Here is a 22,481-nt window from a genome sequence, read left to right as displayed (position 1 = left end):
TAAATATAATTAATCTATATCTTCTATGCAGACAATTATCATTATTTTTTTTTACATTCATTTATTTCACCTAAGTTATAATAAACATCAGTCAATAGAACCAAAAAGTATGCATCAAATTAATAAGCATTTACAAATATGTTTAGATATTGAAATCTTACTAAAAATGTTATTTATCTTACTTAATATTATTTATTTCATTTATCAATAATTAATTATTTGTTATTATTTGTTTTTTTCAATCATCACTTATTACAATAAAATTACACTTAATAATATCCTTCACTTATTTAATGTCGAATATACTGAAAATAATAGGATTCTATTCACAAATAGCTTCTTTTTAAATGTTAAAAATTTATTTATTTATTACAGCTCGATAATGTCAGGTGCACGAAATTGCACTCGACTAGAGAATTTGATCTCTTGAACTACTTCCTTAATCTTTTCACTACCGTCTACTTCATTTCCTTTGATACTATCCTCATTCTGCGTTTCCTCTTCATCATCTTCATTAACTTCCTGGAGAATTTTACCATCTAATGATACTCGCATTTGACGTCTTGAAGGTGTACGTTCTAATGACTCACCAATAGATTCTTTTAAGCGAAAAGACCTCCGTGGTTATTTATATCTACATCAACATCAACAAAGTGCATGTTTAAAGCTCATTTATATGTTAGATTAATTGGAAAATTATTCTATTTAATTAAATCACTGTGATTAATAGCCCTTGATCTATATCATCAATTGAGAAGTCATTTTTTTATTCATTATCATTTCTGATTTATTTTATAAATTTTACGGAATTATTTATTAACTTAAGCCAGCGAGAAAATTATTTTGACTTGTTTATATTTAATCTTGATTAATTCGTCCGGTTAATCTTAATTCATTGTTTCTAATCTTTAATTAAGTTTTACCTTCAAATTTACTGATAAAGAAAAGAGTAGTGAAAGTCTTTTAGGGTAAATTATAATAATAAACTGATTTCCATTGCTCAGTTTGTTAGAAATATCAATGAACATTTTATTTTTATTAGCAACTTTTACTTCTTTTGCTCGAATCAATATGAGCTTTTTTTTCAAGTTCCAGTGATCATCAAAGGTATCAAAAGTCATTGTATTTGGTATCAGAATTCAAAGAAACATTCTAGGGTGTCAAAATGACTAGGGCAATGATTTAATCTGAGCTATTAGCAACAGAAAATAATTATCGACAACATAAGAAATTTAGGGTCTGATGATAATGATAAATAGCACTGAAATTTTCTTCATTCGATTGATAATCATAAGTGTTAATAAAAGAACTGACCTAAAGTCATTCATAAACAAATCTTCTATCACAGTGGTTCTCACTGATTTCGTTTAATAGAGAAAGTAAGGAAAACTGAAACAATACTCTTGGTTTAGATTGACCCTTTTAAACAATGTATAATAATTTGAAACTGAGGTATAGAAAAAAGCAAAGTGAAATTGTTTTTTTCAAACATTTTATGAGTTGACGACAATTAAAAATTTTAGATCATTCATAAAGAATTTCCATCGTTCTATTTTTTATAAATAAATAAAATTTTTTTAAAAATACAATGGTACCTCCCTCCCTTCCTCCAAATAAATTCCCCAATTTATGAAGAGAATTAGTTTTGAATAATGTTTGGAAATTTCAGCTTATTATTTTTAAAAATGTATGTTCAATAAATGATCTCTTAGCCTATTTTTAACGTATCTACAGTCAGATAAATTTTTAATGGCACTATTTTAAAAGTTCAAAATTCAATAGTTGGAGCAACTTATTTTGATTTTTTTAGGATATTAATCAACCTCTGTAGCTATTACTATTGATTGACATCTAAAGTGTATTTTGATTCTTTATATTATTTTATTCATGAATACAATAATACAGCCATGATAATTATTTTATCGTTCAAATAAAATTTTACTGCATAATTACTTATGCAAATAAAAAAAAATGAATTAAAAATATTTCTTCAATGTCTCTCTTTTTCCCTGATTTCCTCTACGTTTAGAAATCTCGACACCTAATGGTCTAGTGACATTTTCAATTTAAAATGTGAATAAATCTTTACTTGCTGACGTGTAATATATATAAACTTGATGTACAAAATAACGAGAGACGCGTGTAGATTCATTGGGCAGTAAGTGTGTTATCTAGGTAACGCATAAGTTCACCAACATCAATGTTATTCCCTTCTTTGTTTCTCTCCCTTACTCTTTCTCTTTCTATATCACGCGATTGTATCGATCCCTCTTTTTGAAATACATAGCTCAGGTATAGAGCAGGTCATCCGCACGATATATAATAACCCAACTAAATTTATCTCTGTAATACTTGATAGGAGTATAGGTACGTCGACTTCTAAAGTAGTTATGAATTTTTTTCGTGATCATAGTGATTTTTAAATTCCAGTCAATATAAAGGTTGACAAGCTTTCATTAAATTCCAGTAAATTTTTATCACAAAAGTACTTTTTTTATGGTCAACATAATGAGTATTTTCAATCAAACATAAAAGTTATTTCAACTTACCTTTCAAACCAAGAACACGCGAGAGCTCGACATATTGCAAGACCTAATGCTGTGACAATGCTGACTCCTATGACAGCATAAATGATGCCTAGATGAACCACCGCAAAGATGTAGAGAGTCTTGGCGCACCAGTGATTTGGATCAAACATTTTAGCTTCAAAGTCCGGCCATCTGATCTTCAGAATCCAATAATTACCTGAGTCGGAGTGGGAGAGGATGATAGAGAGTGAGAGAAAGAGAAGAGTGAATAAACAAACTCATCACTGAATAGAAAAGCAACTACGTAAATAATGAAGATAAATAAATTGACAAACATAAAGTGTGTTTAATCAATTGATTAAATTAAATATGAAAAAAAAGTTGCTAGCTATAGACTCTCAAGTAATTATAAATGTGGAATATTGGAACAAAACTAGACAATTCTGGTATGAATAACTTTCTTTTTTAATAAAGTAATCAAAGTAAGTAACTACTTGATTTTAAATTGATAAAATATCTTGAGAAAATTATTATGAAAGAGTTTATTTTAATTAAATTGTAGGTCCATTATGGGAGAGAAAGAATTTATTAAGAGAAAATAAAAATTTAATTTAATTGGAAAGTGAAATTATCGAGTTTTGTTCAGTAATTATGAAATATATGCGTGATGAACAACATATATAAACCCAAAAGACTTTGAAATTGTCACTTTAGAATGATTTATACTGTTTTATGTAGAAATAATTTCAGAAAATATGACCAACTCATTTTTTAGCAAAGCAATAACACTTGAAACTTTATTCATTCATCTAAAAGTTTAGTGGAAAAAACTTAACAAGTTTTGTCTTTTATTAAGTCATATAGAAGTAAAAATAATCAGATAATCATCAATGATTCATGGACGAAAGTTATTAAACTGTTAAATAAGACCTAGTTGTTAATTATTTTTGACAAGAAAATTTAAAAACTTTTTAATAATTACAGTCAACTGTACTAAACTGGTCTCTTATTGATGCCAATTGTATTACAATTTCAAAGTAGTAATTATTACTATATTCTGTAAAATATAATCACAGTTGGTAACTATTTCAAATTAGTTTGGGTTTTACAAGTAAGTAGCAATTTGAATGATTCACTAAGTCCTACCTAACCCAAACCAGAAAGTCAGGAAGCACGTCAAAGCAATGGACACCAATTGCATCGGTGATATATGTGGGCTGGAATTGGGTACACTTAAAACTTCCAAACGCCTTGATCGGATTTGTGAGTACAAAGCCCAGAACATTCTAACTCCACCAAGAGCACCACCAACTATCATGTAAACGGGAATGTTAGGTTCTTTCGGGCAGTCCTTGATAAATTGTAATCCTGGAAAGAAAATACATTCTCATTACTTCATTGACATAATCACAATAAATCAATTATTAATTATTGAAGTACCACTGTCACTTAGAATTAATATTTTCAACAACTTGGTTCCCGATAGTGACGTAAAACTCATGCAGTTTTTCTTTTTGTTTGAAATTTTGTTTTTAGTAAAACGTCTGGAAAATACTTTTTTTTTGCATTTTTATATAATTATATGAAACAATGGACAGCAATGAAATAAAAAGATATTTCAAGTTTATAAAGAATAGATAATGTATTGTGAAATTGAAATTCCTTTAATAAACAAATGATTTGGAGAAAAATTATTAAATCACATGAGATTTAATTGGATTGAATTAGATCAGAATGGTATGGAATTTTTTTGGAAATCTAAACAAAATTTACTTTATATCTTCCTTCATTTAGATATTCAGATATTTACACAAAATTCAGATATAATTACATTTAAAAGTTCTATAATTCTCATCTCATCACTGTAAACTTTAGTGTTTTATTTTAAAACACTTAAGAACGTTTTAAAATCGAGACAGTAATCAAAGGGTGACGTCATAAAAACTTTTTAGTTTTAAAATAAAACACTAAAATTTACAGTGATTTGATTGGATCTGATCAGATTTCAAAATTGTTTTTAAAAGAAAAAAATGTTTTTGGTTAAAACAAAAATAAAGTTGGTTTTATCAATAACAACATAGAGATAAATTGAAATTTACACAAACAAAAATAACACATTTCATTAATTTAATGGGAAATGATTTATTTAAAACATTTCATATCAAATAACATGGAAAATTTTCTTTCTTTTATCAGCAAATGGGTAATCATGGTAAAAAAACATAAACGTTTTAATGTTATTTTCTCATTGATCATCAAAGTGAATATACATCAGAAAATTATCATTCATGATGCATCAAAACAGCCGAGAAATTATTTCTAGCTTTATCATGAATGTAGTTAACTATTCAACACAAGTCTATCTTCATTCTACATTACAATTATTTTGAAAAATATTTTTCATGAAAATATTTTTGCTGTTGATTGTCATTTGACAAAATTAATTACAATGTTATTTTACATTCCATGAGAGTGAACCAGAATATTTTTTACACGTCACTTCCTTTTTCAATAAATAGCAGTCACATTTTGAATAAACATAGACATTATTATGCTAGCTGTTATTCAAACATTCAATAAACATAAATCGTACAAATAAAATTTAAAAAAAAACAGAAACTGTTAATTAAATGAGAGATTTGATATCAAAAGTAAAAAATGAAAGGAAAGTGGGTTACGCAACAAGTTGTAACTGAGTTTAATTATCATCATTTCTCTTTAAAATTATTTAGCAAAAAAAAACATTAATTACCTATCTATCTCATTCTACAAAATATGGTAAAAAATTATAGCTTATGTTTCATATTCATAATATAAGTGTTAAATAAATTACCCAATTTTCAAAAAAATTAACAAGTAAGTTTAATGTATTTTATTATCAATGATAAGAGATGGTCATACGATTTATACCCATAAAAGTCACTTAAATTATTATATAATTCTGTATACATGTATGATCATGCAAATGATCCTAGTAAAACTTAATCAAAGCATCAGTTGAGATCAGAATAGGCTTTAAGATATTTGTTTAAATCAAGTTAGACTATTGAATAATTTGCTTTCACACATGACCTTAGATCCACTGGATTATCATATTTTATAAGCCAATGCTTTTTTGTCTGTGTTAGTCCAATGTTTGATGCTTAATCGGATCCTGAATATTTAAATTAGTATCAATAAAAATGGAACTGATATTTATAAATCTTAATTACTATCACCTACACATTTTTTTTAAAGTACAACTATTTTCACATGACCGAATGGTCCATGGTCCAAACATGGCCTTATAGAATCTAGTATAAAATACTTGATAATAACTTCTGTTTGGATATTAATTGATAAGGGTATTTATTTAGCATGATCAATATAAAAGTAACTAAACGAGTGTAACAAAATTAAATAATCATCATTTTGTAAAAAAATGTAAAGCTTGATTAGAGAGATCAATGTAAGCTCCAATTAAAAATGGAGAAACCTGGACTAGGTTCAAACCAGTATTTGGACACAGTTTTTGAACAATAAAAAATCATTTCACCAAGTTTTGCTCAATTTTCTACTTTTCCTTTCTTCATCCTAAAATGGAAATGTCAATTAATAGATAAGTTTATCTATTCTTCGGCTATAAAAAAATTTTCTCTTGTATTCAAACTATTATTATAATATTTAACATTTCAAAGTACTAATCCTATTAAGTCCATATTGCCACGCATTTTTCTGATAAACTTTTTATCTTAAATAGCTAATCCTAGAATTTCTATTTCTTAAAATAAAAAAAAAAAACAAATAATTGGAGCATATTCATTGTTTTAAAAATTGCAATGGAAATAAATGAGAAACTTCACTTAAATTTCAACATTATTGACACTTCATTTGTACTAAATTACTCATAAAATATGAGATAATACTGATTATCTGTTCACCGGATCGGCATTTCAACTAAAATCTCATTATTGGATTTCAAATGTTGTCAGTCTCTATAGTAGCTATGGTCGTACATTCTTGAATATTCTCACTAGCACCCCGTAGCTTGAGTAAAATTACTCCTGTCATGTTGAAATGGTATCAGGTTGAATCAATAGCGGTTCACGCTAGCTGTCAACAGTAAATTAAGTTTCGATGATAATTGACGAGCAGTAGTATGGTTTATTCGATGTTCTGTTTTAGGTAACTTGTCAACGAAACAATGTTGCGTGTCAGTATATATTCAAATAGCTTTTGGACTAATGCCAAATTGAAAATATTCTTTTTATGTATTGATATATATGTGGTTGATGCCTTTTTCATATTCTATTCAATAATCTGAATAGCAAATTGCCAGTGCGTAAAATATTCACTATTGTACTGTTAATTTTGGATAAAATTTGATCCCATAAATTGCATCAGCCAGTCATTTTCAGGGATCAGTGATATGAATCCGGATACGGTCAGACGTAAAATGTTATTGAATTCTCATGACTCAATACAGTAAAAGTGTAGTTTTTCTTCAGCTTTATTGACCGCTAATATTTGATATATGTGGGGTAAAAATTATAGTTGGTTAGTTCTCTAAAGCTAGATAATCCATCAATTTATAAAAACATTTTTTGTTGACAATTTTTTTTTTATTAATCGATAAAATGTCGAGAGAAAGTTTATTGTATACTGTTTTCCTGGTTTTTGTTTTGTTGATTAATAACACAATAATAACGATAAAAGAGCCATTTTGATAACAATAAGAGCTTTTATGATTTTCTCTGATATTCTATTATTTATTTTTTTCGATCAAATCTATAAATAGCTGGAAATAATTCGATTAAAAAAAAAATTCTTATTCAATCATTCCTGAATGATTCAATGATTGAAGTACAATATTATTTTCTTTTTCTTGTCGGTAGTGTGGATTATGTCTTATTTTTTTTGTGTGAAAAAAAAGATCAAACTTCTTCAATAACTCCTTATAATATGGTAGAAAATTGACAGTATAAAAAGCTCAAAAAGGTTTTTTTTAAAAGAAAATCTATAAAATTTTATTTTCAAAAGAAAACTACAAAGTTATTCTTATTCAAGTGATTAAAATTTAAACTTTACACGAAAAAAAAGTAAAATAGAAATCTGTTTTTTGTAATTGTTTTGATGTGATTTGTGTCGACAGAAACGTCTGTAACTATTTTGTCTTTAATTAGTATCTATTAAAAAATAATTCAATTGTTTCAAAATTTTGTTACAAATTGTTACAAATATAAATCGCTAACTGTACAACAAAAGATCATAATAAATTTTAAAAAAATTCACTATTTGTAGTTAGTTTTTTTCGATTTTTCAAAGTTTGCTTTTCATGTAATCATCAAACATTAAAAATAGCACATCTCTAGAACTCTCTAGAAATAAATCAATGAAAATTACTGAAAGACCGTAAATAGTCACTGTTTTTCAGTAATAATAGCAGCAATAATTCAAACAGTACTATCATTATCACTGGAAACAGTGTATATTTACCGTTTCATTTTTAGAGAGAACCTAACTACTTCAAAAATTTTATTCCACATCCATCAATATTAATATTTGTATCTTTAATAAACTTCTTCGTTTATTTTATTGTTGTTAATATTCTCAAATATCTATTGATCTATTAATTCTACTGCATGAATAAACTACCACTCTATTATTACAATAGAATATTTATTTTGTTCAATAAATAAACTTTAAATAAAATGATCATATTAGAAAAATTCAAAATAACCTACAACTAAAATAGTAACTATTTTATTGCAGCAAAAAAATACTTAATTTTTCAAAAGTTTTCATGAATAATGCCAAAGTTTGAAATTCGTGCTTCTAAGCTTATTACTACATCCGATTGTTAGGTAAAGATAATAAGTTTCTCATTCTCTCTTCTGAAAAGCTTTGCAAAGTACCCAATATCTTCAACTTTACTTTGAATGCTTGAAGACATCGAAATCGCTTTTTCGAAAAGTTTTCCAACTTTGAGTTTTTCACATCATTTATTTTTATGTTTACAATAATATTCCCTCACCTATGCTGGATGGTGGAATAAGTTATTCACTTCAGTTATTTCTAAGTTAATTCCAAATGATACTTATTCAACAGACAAATAGGTTTGTCGGTCCATTACTCTTTATTAGAAAATCATAATAACTTGAGTTCTTCATTCCATACAAAGTGCACTCAATCATTTAATAGAAACTCCAGTTAAATTTATCTAGAAATGGTAGAATATTCAAAGAGAGTAATAAATAAATTATACTAGGCCAATTAAAAATTTATTATGCTCGATGTGTCTAGGATTGTTTTTTACATTAATGTATGTTTTAGTTGATATTAAATTCTGAGTACTTATATCTATCTGATTAAATAGAAAAACTTACTATTCAAAGAAGTTATTTTAGAGTTTAGAACTTTTTTTCTTAAGAAATGAAATTAAAGATTCAGTTCAAGTTATTTTATTGATAATTAACTGAGTCGTTTTTTCTTTTTTTTTTTTGTTCAACATTTAATATTTCCATAAACTTTGATAAGAACTATATTAACAAAATAAATCATTGCTATCGTTTTTAATTTGACATGATGGAAGGTGACTCTAAAAAATTATAAAAAATGTCGGGAAATTTTTCAAAGGATTTTCCTCACTTTATTGAATTTATAAAAAATTTCATCCCTCTAGTAGCATTTCCACTAGAAAGTCAAGTTCATTTTTCATCAATGGAAATCAAATCTTTGATCTAACTTGTAATTTTTTAGAACTATCTAAATATCAAGAATTTTCTCTATCAGACAGGTGATAAATAATAAATGGAAATAAAAATTAGTTCATGCTAGTGCTTTTACAACCATTTTCGACTATTGACTGAATAAATATTGAAATAATGATTTAAAACCAATAACGATGGTAAACAAAACAGTCAGTTAACAGAGAATGCGTTTGATCTATAATGACTTGTGAGTATTTATTAAAATGTATTCACATTATCAGGTTAACTCTACACTTGTATGTATAGCATGTGTAGCTCAATTTATTGATCAAATGTTACTAGAGGCCAGTGGCACGAAGAAAATTAAGTGGGCTTGCATGTAAAGAAGAACTTCATAAATCTAACTATGTTCTACAACTCGCGTGTCATAACCTGGTAGTCGATTATCTACAATCGATATATTTCAACCAAGTTACTTTAGTCATTTTATGTGTGCCTATAAAATGGACGGAAACAAATGGACAATTATTAAAGTAGAAAGAAAAAAGTATTATAATGATATTTAAAAATGTTGCTAAATAATATAAATTTAGGTCAAAGTAATAATTTAAACTTACCCATAATAAGCATAATAATGGGCATAGTTGAAAGACATGCGAGGCAGATCGTGACAAGCATAGTTTTACTAACGACCCCCATTGCTCGGAACACGAAATCACAGGTACCACTTGCTTCGCGGTGAGCATCCTTCAGTTGAAAAACTAATGAACCATAAGTTGCCACTCCTACTCCTCCAGAATCCGACGTGATTCCCTTCTCTGTTGAATTTACGCTCCTCATACATAGCCTCCGGGATTCATCGCCTGATAACTGATTCAAAAACTACATACTTTTAGTTATTTTTTGAACAAATAAACAACTTTTTGAAGGGATTAATTAACGTTTATTTGTACAGATGAAATTAGAATAGAAAACTAATTTAGATATATTCCTTGTCACTGCAAATCCCAAGATTTCATAAACGTGTTAAAACAACACACAAAGTATGTCCAATGTAAAATGTCCGAAAACAAACTATACATGATTTGTAGACACTTTTTACACATTTAATAGTGTGTTGAAATATATCGTTTCTCTATGGCATTTAATATTTAAGAAGCTTCACTGCAAATCCCAGGATTTCACAAACGTGTTAAAATAACACGCGTAAAGTGTGTAAAATGACTATTAACAAACTATGCATGATTCGTAGATACTTTTTACACGTTTCGTGGTGTGTAAAATATCTATAGTTTATTTATGACATTTAACATTGAAGAGGCTTAGCGTTTTAAAAGTGTCTACAACTTAGATTTGTAGTGTTAGCGTGTTAAAAGTGTTTACAAGAATAACACACTTGGATTTGCAGTGGGAAAAAACAAAATTTTGGAGGAAGGAACTTCTTTTTATTCTTTTTTAATACAAAACAAAAGACATTCAGGATTGGATCATGAAAAATTCACTGATTTACAGTGAAACTTTATTGTTTCAAATTTTGAATGAGAAATAATTGTAAAGCAGTGTAAATTATAAGATTAATATTATTATTCTTTTTTTTATTAAATTAATGAATATTTACTGATTCTCAGTGTCAATTCTAACATCTGAAGAAACGTTCATTGAATTCGTAGAAATATCAGTGTCATTTTGTTTAAATTGTAAGACTAGTACTGAGAAGTAATAAATATCCGCTGATTTAATTTAAGGAAAAAATAATCGCTTATTTTATAATTATGATTTCAATTATTGATAGAGATCGTAAAGAGTAATTTGCTTTTTTCTAAAAAGTGTGTAAACTAAACTCTTTGAGAATAAATCTGGAACAATTCCAAAAAAAAAATTCAATTTAAACAACAAATTACATTAAATCATTGCACTGCAAAATCACAATCCTGTCCCATGTGTTTAGAATTCATACAGACGCTGTGTAACACCACAAGTTAACAATAGTAATTTTGTAGAAACTTTGTACACACATAAAAATGTGTGAAAAATTCACACTTATAGTATAGTTTGTTAATGACGTGATACACGCAACACACATTAAATAAATGAATCATCTCAGATTTACAGTGTGCGAACAGTTAACGTTTACTAATCATGTTTAAAAAATAGAAATGTAGGAAAAAATCTCTAAAAAAGATTTCATTTTACAATGTGATAATTTTCTTAAAACACTCAACTACTTGAGAAACTTTCAGGTTTAATCAAATCTTGACAATTTAATTTTTTTTAAATCCGATGAAATTTCTAACAATCAACTTCACATTCTTTTAATTAATTTTTTTTATTAAAAAACGATATTCATGTTGGATTCTATCAGACCAGATTAAGTGGTATAAATTTTACTTAAACAACAACCAATACTCTGAAACTACGAAAGCTTTTTGCATTGAGTAGCAAAAAGAATTTTTAAAAAGCATACTATCAGATGACGTGTTAGCAGCACTCATATAGAATTTTGTTTTTGCAGATACTCCACAGCTTTATAAATGAATGAATTAAATGTTTTCAAAATTATATTTTATTTATATAATTGATATTAAAAGCTCTGAAAATATCAAATCCTACGACTTTATACAAAAGTAGAATAAAAATATCTAACAATGGAACGATCAATACTTCATAGCATATCATGAGCTTTTATTCATAAATGATATGAATGAATGATGTAATTTAATTTCTCAAAAATTCATCGACGAGACTTCGTAAATTCAATGGTTAAATGGAATGAATTGAAAAGATTTTTAGTTAATTAAGCGAAATGAATAAAAATTAAATTTTTTTATCATGAATTATCTTCCATTTTCAACAAAAATAACTGATTTAAATTTAGATCATTTCAAAGCATTCCGATGCCTATTTGTAATAATTAGTTGATTGATAATTGCATTATTTCACAAACGAAATTGCAAATGTTGACAATTATCTATTCAAACATTTAATAATAAAGTAAAACATGACTAATTACTAACAAAATGTATCAAAATAATCATTAGTAATTGTAATAACAATAAACTTTTCAATATCAAATATTCAAACATATAATAATAATTGAGCAACTAATGAACTTTATCACAAATATTAATATTTTTAATGATTTTTTAGATATTTTAGAATTATATTATTTGATAAACATAAATATTTAAAAGAAGTTTTAACTATTTTTTCATAAAATACAGTTTTTATTATTAAAAATATGTTGTTGACACAAGGAAGAAAATTTTATTTCCAAAAGCTAGTAAAAAAAATAAATCTACAAAAAATGGAGTGCCTACATGATGAATTTTCCATAAAAAACATTTTATTAACAGTAAGAGTACAATACATTGATGTATTTAAATAATGAAAACTATTTGTTATTGTTTATAACAAATTACAATTATTAATCAAAATAATATCGAATGTTTAAAAAAAAATTGTAGCTCAATAATGCACCAACATTTATTCAAAAAAACAGCTTAACAAGCATCGTTCAGATCTTCTTTATCGAATTATCCTTTGAATAACAATTGGGTGGAGTTGATATCTTTATCCATTCTCGAAATATCGTCAACAAAGAACTCTGACATACATACAAACATCTTTCAAAAACTAGAAGCTCTCACATATTCTAAAACGTGAAAATACAAGGAAATGTCGAATTTAAAAAATCAACCCTATGGCAAAAGCTCTCTAATGGAGAATTGATGAGGGTTGTAGATTTTTGTATTATGCCAAAAATATACTCCATATGCAACAATACATTAATGTGATGAATGATATTACACATTTATTTATCATAATAATAGATTTTATCAATAAGAAATGATTAATTCCATTCAAGATATTGATGCCAACATTCATTTCATAATTTACACTAAAAACGAACTTCTTTTAATAAAAAAAAAATATTTCGTAATGTTAGTGTGAAAAGTTCTGTCTCCAAGCGTTAGTTTTCATGGGGAAGTAGCCCACTCACTGAATATTTTATTTTATTTTGCTGCATTAAAGTGGAAAGTGATCTATTATTTGATTAGTATTTAATATTTAATCATTAAGCTGGCATTTCCATTTTTATATCTAGTTATCGTCTTTCAGTTGAACTATTAATAGTAATTCATTAATTTTTTATAACTATTTAAAACTGAATGACTAGTTAATTATTCGTTCTACTTTAAGATAATTAAAACGATAAAATAATCAGCATTTGCCAAACTCACTCTATTAAAATGCATTGATAAATCATTTATTTATTTCACTAATTCCTCTCATCCAAATAAATAATCATGAAGCTTATCGTACCAATTTCATTACATTAGCATACCTATCTCTTTAAAGCAAAGCTTAAGTCATTAGCTATTAGGTATGTTAGTAGATGAATGATAAATTTTAATCTGATTAGTTCTAAATATTTTCAAAACTATTACTAAAAAATTTGTAACCATGAAAATAGCAGCGATATAATGTATATATATTTGAAAAAAAATTTTTAATTATTTTTATTTTATTTTTGAAATTTATTGTAAATACTTGAAAAAAAAAATATTTATATTTCCAGTTCTAATTGCTATCAAGAACGTTAATTGCCGTTCATTTCCATTCAATTCTAATTAAATTGTCAACTAGCAAGTCATTAAACCAAAGTAGAACAAGCCATAAGCGGATGACCTTTGAGGTCACACTAATAACTCGCTGGCTTTGAAAAATAATATAGATTTGTAAAGTTCAAACAATCTCGATGATTACATTGTTTTGACATCAAATTAATCAATATTTTATTCGAATACCAATTTATAAAAATTCAATACTAATTCAATTTTATTAACCTCCCATTAGGAAGTTATTGTAATGGGGTCGATTTTTGAAATTCGTAATTTTATCATATCTTTACGTTTTGAGACATTTGAAAGTATATTAGAAGGTTTAAAAATTAATTTTTCGTACGTACTTACAATTGTCCGTACATATATCAGGTTTTTTTTCATTTTCGATATCTCGAGAACCACTAAAGATATCGACTTTGGACAAATTTCATTTTAAAGGTAATGCAATAAAGAAGATCTGAAAGAAGTTTGAACAAATTCGGTTCAACCGTTTTTTTTTTTATAACAAAAAGAGTGTAAAATAAGTTGAGTAAAGAAGACATTTGAAATAGATTCTACTTATTAAATGATTAACATGATTGACAATTGAAGCCAATAAAATATGATTGTTAATAACTTCATATGACTCTAAAAAATCATGTATTGTTTATAACAAATTGAATTTATTATAAACAATTGAAAATGGTTTTAATCTATTGAATTATTATAACTGTGATTATATTCGATAAATAACAACAAATGTTGTTATAAATAACTTGATGTGATTAAACAATTGTATATTGTTTATAATAATAGTAATTTTTTATAAACAAAAAAACCAAAAGATGACAAAATTATGGATTTCAATTAATGGGAAGTTTTTACATTCTGGAGAACCGTCAAAATGATAAAAATCAGTACATAAATATGATTTTTTTGAATATTTATTTTTTAGCGAATAAAAAAATATTCTAGAAAATCACTGATTCAATACTACATAATAATATCCTAGTCAATTAACACAGAGATAGATAATCCTGATGTCAATATAACTAATCATCTGTCATTCGTAAACTTTATGTAACTAAAAATTACTACATGTATCGCTCATCATAACTTTAACTTACAAGACAAATGTATATTTCAACTGCAAACAATGTCAAAACTGTTTCACTAGTTTTGAGAAACTAACTTTATAACTCGTACTTTAGTTTTGGCATACCTAAAATTAAATTAAAAAGACAAGGTTTTAATGACTTATTCTTCATCATTAATACTTTTTTCAAATAACAAATAAAATTTTTTGAATAATGGACTGAGTTGAATTGACAATAATTTAGAAAAGTATTGTTTCATCTCCTCTCATAATAAAAAAATAGAGAATGAGTCGCCCAAGTTTCAATGGGACTAAAAAAAGGTTTTAATTTGCTTTTATTTCTTTGACTCTCGATTAAATCATTGGTTGAATGTAATTATTTCACCAAAAATGATGAAAAATCAGTTGAAAACATATAACATAGTGAGCTATTCATGTAGGTTTTCTTTCAACACTGTTGAACACATCATTTGATATTTTTGTTTTTCATTCATTTTTATATTTAAAAATATTTCCTAACTATTTCACAAAAATGAATTTCACTGACGTTCATAGATCTACAGGAGCATTCAGATGAATAAAATATGATCGATTATACAAAAAACATAACGAGAATGAATAATATTTATCACACACAATTTAGAAAATAAAAAGAAACCAATGAATTCATTTTAGAACATTTTGTTGGCAATGTTAAACTCAAGTTCGTTAAAAAATTTCTGAACAAAAACACATGAAAAAGTATTTAATGATACTATAAAGCAGAATAGAAACGCAATCATCCAACTAAGTGAAAACTAACTCTGGTGTAAGAGGTATTTGATAGGACTTAATACCAATGGAAACATTGTTTCTTTCAAGAAAATTACTACACCTCAAGTATACTGTTGGGTATTCTATTTCTTTTTATTTCAAATACCAAAGTGGTAGAACTCGTTTACTTGAAAATTGCCTATTCATTCTTGAGAGTATCATATTAAAGTAGCAACAGTGCAATAAAATAATGGTATTTTTTATGAGAATGCTTCAAAAACAATCATCATTATATGGAATTTCAGGTAACAATTCAGAAATAATATCTGATATTGCAATGTTTCTTGAAAAGATAAATTATATTGGATATAATGAAAATATTTTACCTGTGATACAGAACTACTGGCTCGTCGAGAATCTACCCAGGCATTTGTTCCATAGCCGAGATTCGTTGGTGCTCCATGAGCTGCACTAGATCTTATATTTCCAGTGTTTGTGTCACGACCACGATAAGGTGATCCACTACGAGATGTTGAAATACCTGAAAGAAAATAAATACCTTTATATTGCGAAAAAGCTTTTATCTTATTATTAATATTCTAATTAACTATGAGATCTCAGTTGAAATTAAATTTGTGTGTATTTATTCCATGGAAAAATATCAAAGATGTGGGCTTTTCAATTTGTAGAAAGATAAGTTATTAAATTGTATAAGACAGAAATAGAAAATGATGTTCACTTTGATGAAGAATTCCTTTTTTGATGGATAGATATGATTCAAGGAAACAAAAATGTAATTAGTGAATATTAATTTTCATTTATTACTCAACTTGTGATAGAAAATAATATTTTATGTTTGTTAAATCATATTGATGCATAAATTTTTGTACTATATTTGCCAGTTAATTCTAATTTCAATTTCCAATGAAAGAGATACTTAGTAAATAAACCTATTCGTCTGTTAGGTAAATGTATGTATATAAAAGAGAAACAGTAAATGCAAAAGTAACTCCACAGTAGGAAGCAAAACTGATCCATTCCTAGCCCAATACTGGTTCAAACTATCTTTCTACTAAGGTTGCTACGTTTTAGTATTTAGTCTTTGATCACTTCTTTTAGAGAAAGTTTTGCAATAGTTTTCTTTCATAAAAGCTCACTTGGTTCTACAACTATTTTATTCTTTTTTGCTTCCAATAAATTCAACAGAGTTGGAATTTTTATGTTTAATTCAATATAAATCACATGTCTTCAATTGTTTATTCAAAGTATGATTTTAATTTAATAAATAGTTTATGTACAAAATTACAAATAATAACATAACATTTTATTGAAAGGTATTGAGATCTCTAATTCATTTAATTAGATAAGTAATTAATAAAGACCAACAGACGTTGCTACAAATGACTCATTATCAATTATTTAACATCACAATTTAAATATGTTGAAATATTGTAGAACTGACATCAAAAGATTCCAAAGTAATTATTTTAATGAAATAAATTCCAATTAGAATTCTCTAATCTATATACATAACACATGTTTGTGACTAAATGACAGCCAATGTACGAATCTAGAAGGCTGAAATTTCCATAGTGCGTTCTTTTAATGATAGACATAACTGCTAAGTTCAATGTTTTTTTTTTAATGAAGATTTCCAGTAAAGTAAGAGACAGCTGCTCTCATCATTTGTGCTAACGAACTGATGCACTTTATATGAAAGCTAACTTTTTATAAATTAACTGAGAAATTTAAAACCTTTTGATCTTCATTGATCAGTTTTTTGCTTAGGTTTAAAATGAGAATAGATCTTGACAATTTGTTTGCAGTCTAGGAACTGAAGTTGTTTGCTCCTTTTGGTATGAAACTCGTGTATCTTATCTACTCCGAAAAAAAAATACTAGAAAATATGAGCCTTTGGTACTTGCTATCTTCTGCCATCCATTTTATTTAAGTATCTTGGTATACGTATTTATATGTATATAGTTCCTAAGTAGATACGATTTAACCAGAATTGACTTCACTCTATGACCTCATTTTCCACAACTTAGAGTACATATTATCACAAATCTTGCTAGATGATCATAAATGATTTTATCTTCTATTTTATATAGAAAAGAAATCTCATTTTATCGAAAATGCAACTTTTGCATCAGCACAAAACCTAGCATTAAACTGCATTTCATACTGCATTGGTTTTATTATTTTTTGTTTGAGAAAAAAACGATAATGATTTTATTTCAAACATGCTTTCAATTTTTTATCATCAAATAAATAAGATAAATTGTAAGAAAATGTATGAAATCGTCATCAAAGCGTCGTCTTCATTCTATATTGTGATTTTGGTTAGGAGAAAGATAAGTGAGATAGAATAGAAGGTAAATTGGAACAAATTGGATCAAAGTGTAAACGTAAGACCTTACATTTGTCACGTCATTACAAAAGAAGGAGTATTTTGTTCAATAACGTTTTTTCTTAGCTTAATTCTTTTTAAATTTCCTTTATATTTATTTTTCCTGAAAGTCTGACTGTCATTTATCTTTATTCATCAAAACAATTTTTCACTTAAAGGATTAAAAATTAAAATAATGCTCTTTCTAAAGAAAAGATACATCTTTAAGAAAATGAATTCTTATAATTTTTCTTCCCAGAAACTCTATTCTTAATCAATGTCAATAAAATTTAGCAGGAATTAACTCGTTAGGATTTTTAATTAAAATAAAAAGAAAGCTTTCTAGTTAAAATCCAATCAAAAACTAACCTTGATCAGCAGAAGCTCTTCTAGGCTCTTGATATGGCAAGTTATTCCCTCGATGAGTTCGTCTTTCATATCCTCCTAAGCTTCCCCTAGGACTTCGATCAATCTCCAGACCAATGCTACCCCTCGGACTACGATTCATAGAGCCATCTTCACCAATCGAGCCACGATGATTTCTGTCAATCTCAGGTACACCAACGGAGCCCCGCGGAGACCTGTTACTTCCTTCATGTGGAGCAATGGATCCTCGTGGACTTCTTCCACCTTCCGGACCAATAGATCCTCTAGACGATCGATTAGAGTCAGGGCCAATTGAACCACGAGGTGACTTATTACATTCCGGCATTATAGACCCTCTTGGACTAGGATTGTGGTATTCCGAACTGATAGAACCTCTTGGATTTCTATCTGGATCTATAGCCGGTGTGATACTTCCTCTTGGAGATCGACTTGCTATCATTTCAGCACAAATTGAACCACGTGTACTTCTGTCTTGATCTATTGGTACTGCTATACTCCCTCTAGCTGATCTAGAAATTTCTGGACATATGGAACCTCTTGGACTTCGATCAAAATCTATATTTGCCACACTTCCACGTGGACTTCTAGTTGTTTCCGGAAGTAAAGAATGTCTTGAAGTTCTAATACTTCCATTTTCAGGCATTAACGTGTTACGAGAAGTAGGCCCAGATGATGGTATTAAACTATTTCTAGGACTGCGATTATAAGGAACTTCAGGACCGTAAGGATTTCGTGGACTGTGGCTTCCATCAGGAACTAAGGAATGTCGAGGACTTCTTGATCCATCAGGTACCAAACTATTTCTAGGACTCCTTCCAGAGTCTGGAATTAATGATCCTCTAGGACTCCTGCTATAGTCATCAGGAACTAGAGAATTACGAGGACTTCTATTCGTATCTGGGAGTAGGCCTCTTGATCCACAATATTCGGGATCTGGCAGGATTCTCCTATTAATTGGCTGTAATATATTAAAAAAAACTAGATTAGCATCTACTACACATTTCGAATAAAATAAATTTGAAATTTTTTATTTGTTTCGGATAAATCATTGAATTTGTTAAATAATAAATCATATTGATAGCATGTAATGGTTTAATCATATCAACTACAACGTTGATAAAAACATGCTGAAGTTATTGAATAAAAAAATCAGCATCGAAGTTCATTTAGAAGCATACCAGTTGAACTCACCACCAGTTCTACTAATTCATTTGTATTTCTTTTGACTTATTCTGAGTATATTTTAGCAGTTGTAAATTTACTTTCAAATAATATAAATCAAATTAAATGACAACCAGAAACTGCCTAAGTTTATTAACATCCCACATGTTGAGTGTTTTTAGATTTTCAGTGTTATAATTTTAATGGAAATAATTCCTGCTTTCAACGGATGTAATTTCCACCTATATTAAGTGGTACATAAAGTTACTTCCAGTAACACAGATATATGCAATCCTTAGAGTAGAATGAGATGAAGGCAGAAGTCGTATATATGAACTATGATTTAAGTGAAGTTTGCTAATTAATACAACTAATTTTTATTTATATCACTGGCTAAATTTTATATAAAATAGATCTACGGATGAAACGGAATCTTGATTAACTGACTCATTCATCTTAATTTGTGGAGATCATTATATAACGGTGAGAGTTAGGAAATGTTGTGCTAATGATGTAGGCATTCATTTATTCTAGCAAAAAACTTGTAAAGGATTGTGCTCATAAGCAATGAAGGTTTTTAATAGGATGTTTAAATAAGGTTGAGAATGTAAACAACAATATTTTACACACTAATAACAAATAAAAAATCTGAAAATTTTTATTTTAGAAAAAAGGTTTCATATGATGAAAATATTTATGTAACACTGCCAAAAGCTCCCTGGATGTTGTTAAAAATTTATAAAAAATTCATGTGCATTTGGATAAAATATAAATAATATGTGTCTTAAACTTTTATATGCAAACTATAAAAATGTGTAATTATTATTCAACATTTGAAACATATTAAATCTTGTAATTTATTTGAGAAAGATTAACATTAAAAATTAATTCAAGACGAGACTGTGGGCATTTGTTAACCTTGGTAGAACATGAAAAACCTACTTAAATTATTTAATTGTAAATTACGTAGATTAGTAGTGCTCTTTTGTTTTTAAATAATATTTTGTCAATTAAATATTTATTTAATATCATTAATTATTTAAATTATAAATCCCCTTTTTATAGTCTACTTTACTTTTTAATATTATATTTTACTGTTCAAATTTTTTTGGGTAATTGTCTAGAAAATATCCCCTAATTTTTAGTGTACGTTACTTTACACACCCCTATTTAACACTACCTCCACCCCCAAAGCGATCGGGGGTGGGAGATATTTTCTAGACAATTACCTTTATTTGTTTTAATAACTAATAAAAATTCAATGAATCAACTAAGATTATTTTTATTATCATTCGGTGATTGAACAAAGAAACTTCATGTCAAATTTTTATCCATTTTAATTGATTGCTATTGCTCGGTCTCACTTGCCTTCAATATGATAGCTTATATTTTGGATTATTTTATTAAATTCTTATAGCTATTGAAAATAAACAAATAAACATAAAAAGTATTCTTTAATTTCTTTAATTACTAGTATAGAGTAAAAAGCAATTGCAAATTTAAATACTTAAGCAATGAATGGGTAAAAATCATTCTAAACTTTGCTTTTTTGGAGTAATTTCTATCATTTTTATTATTCGAAGAAATGTGACAAGCATTCTGTAAGAAACATAATAATTTATTTATTTTAATTTACTCTGTACTGATGTTTGTAAAAGCAAACTTGTTTAAATTATTTCATTTCTTCTATTTAGTCAGCCTAAGAATGTTTCAATTATGATAAATAATCTAGAATACTACACATAATCAGCTTTATCAACTAAGTTCTTTAGGGGGATAAAAAAAAACTACTAGTGGTGTTTCAACGCATTATACTTTATTCATTAAATAGTTCACTCTCATTGTGAGTTAAGAGATTGATTTTTTTTATAAAACTCAAGAAGTGTCCTACTTAGAATTATGTGTGTGTGTAAAACGCAACTCTAATCTATATATCTATTTAATCTAGATTTGGCCTTCAGCATTTAGTAGCATAATCTTGAAAGAAAGTTCTGATCTTTGTTTGATCAAAATCGGTTAATTAGCTCTTGAGTTGCAGCTGGCAAAGCCCCAGGCAGACTACCTATACTATATAAATATTATGTACTTTGGTATATCTCAACATATCGAACTTTCTACGAAAGCTGAGTTATTTTTACTTCACAAAGAAATAGTCAATACTTTAGTCAACAAATGAAGAACTATTCTATGTACTCTACACTTTGTTTTTAAAAAAGCTGTATCTTAGATCTTTGTTTTCTATTAAATGTTACTTTTTTCCATGGCTATCAAGTATTTTGTTTACATAAACCAAAAGAAGATTTCTTTTAAAATAATTGTGAAAATAATAAGTCTTTACTATATCTATTAATCCATTCATTTGAACGTTAAATCCTCGATCTTGTCTAATATTTTCTAGATGGAAGAAATATTAGGGATGAACTAAAGATGAAGCTGAATGTTAATACATGTTATGTATATTTAACCAGAGCTTAGATTATTGGAGAAATATGAATGAAATCCTTTTTTAACTAGTGATCTTTATTAAATAATAAAAATACAAAAAAAATTGAGACTCATCTGATATTGTTTAATAAACAGAAAATTCAATCAATAAATTGTTTCTAAATTAAACAATCCTGAAATTATGACTATTTCTTAATGAAATCTACTGTAAGATTGTGTTTAGATCCTGCCTGAGTATCCTGTCGTCAAACTCACATGTAAATATGGAAGCCGATACCTATTGCACTATTGATGAAGTCTAAAATTCTTTCGCAAGATAATTAACAGATTTAATAAAGTCTTGAAAGAATTCTGTCTTAAAATTAGGTCGTATTACCGAAGTATCTGAAGTACTGGAAGAAAGGATTTTTCATTTCAATTTGATTTAGT

General features: G+C 27.2%; 1 protein-coding gene across 1 annotated transcript in view; it reads right to left on the bottom strand.

The window, feature by feature from the left end:
• Positions 1-255: 255 nt before the first annotated feature.
• Positions 256-22,481, bottom strand: part of LOC118067660 (serine/arginine repetitive matrix protein 5-like) — a 34,898-nt gene continuing 12,672 nt past the window's right edge. The window contains exons 3-8 of the mRNA XM_035084514.1: positions 18,429-19,404; positions 16,057-16,211; positions 9,835-10,087; positions 3,675-3,896; positions 2,550-2,745; positions 256-634 (exon numbers count right to left, since the gene is read on the bottom strand). Of these exons, the coding sequence (XP_034940405.1) occupies positions 625-634; positions 2,550-2,745; positions 3,675-3,896; positions 9,835-10,087; positions 16,057-16,211; positions 18,429-19,404 (1,812 nt within the window). The 3' untranslated portion in view covers positions 256-624. The remainder of the gene's footprint in view (positions 635-2,549; positions 2,746-3,674; positions 3,897-9,834; positions 10,088-16,056; positions 16,212-18,428; positions 19,405-22,481) is intronic.

This window comes from Chelonus insularis, unplaced genomic scaffold, assembly GCF_013357705.1.
Source record: "Chelonus insularis isolate UGA/USDA-ARS -01 unplaced genomic scaffold, ASM1335770v1 contig_395_pilon, whole genome shotgun sequence".
NCBI lineage: Eukaryota > Metazoa > Arthropoda > Insecta > Hymenoptera > Braconidae > Chelonus > Chelonus insularis.
The sequence above is the reverse complement of the archived record's forward strand: the minus strand, read 5'-3'. Positions and strand labels throughout refer to the sequence as shown.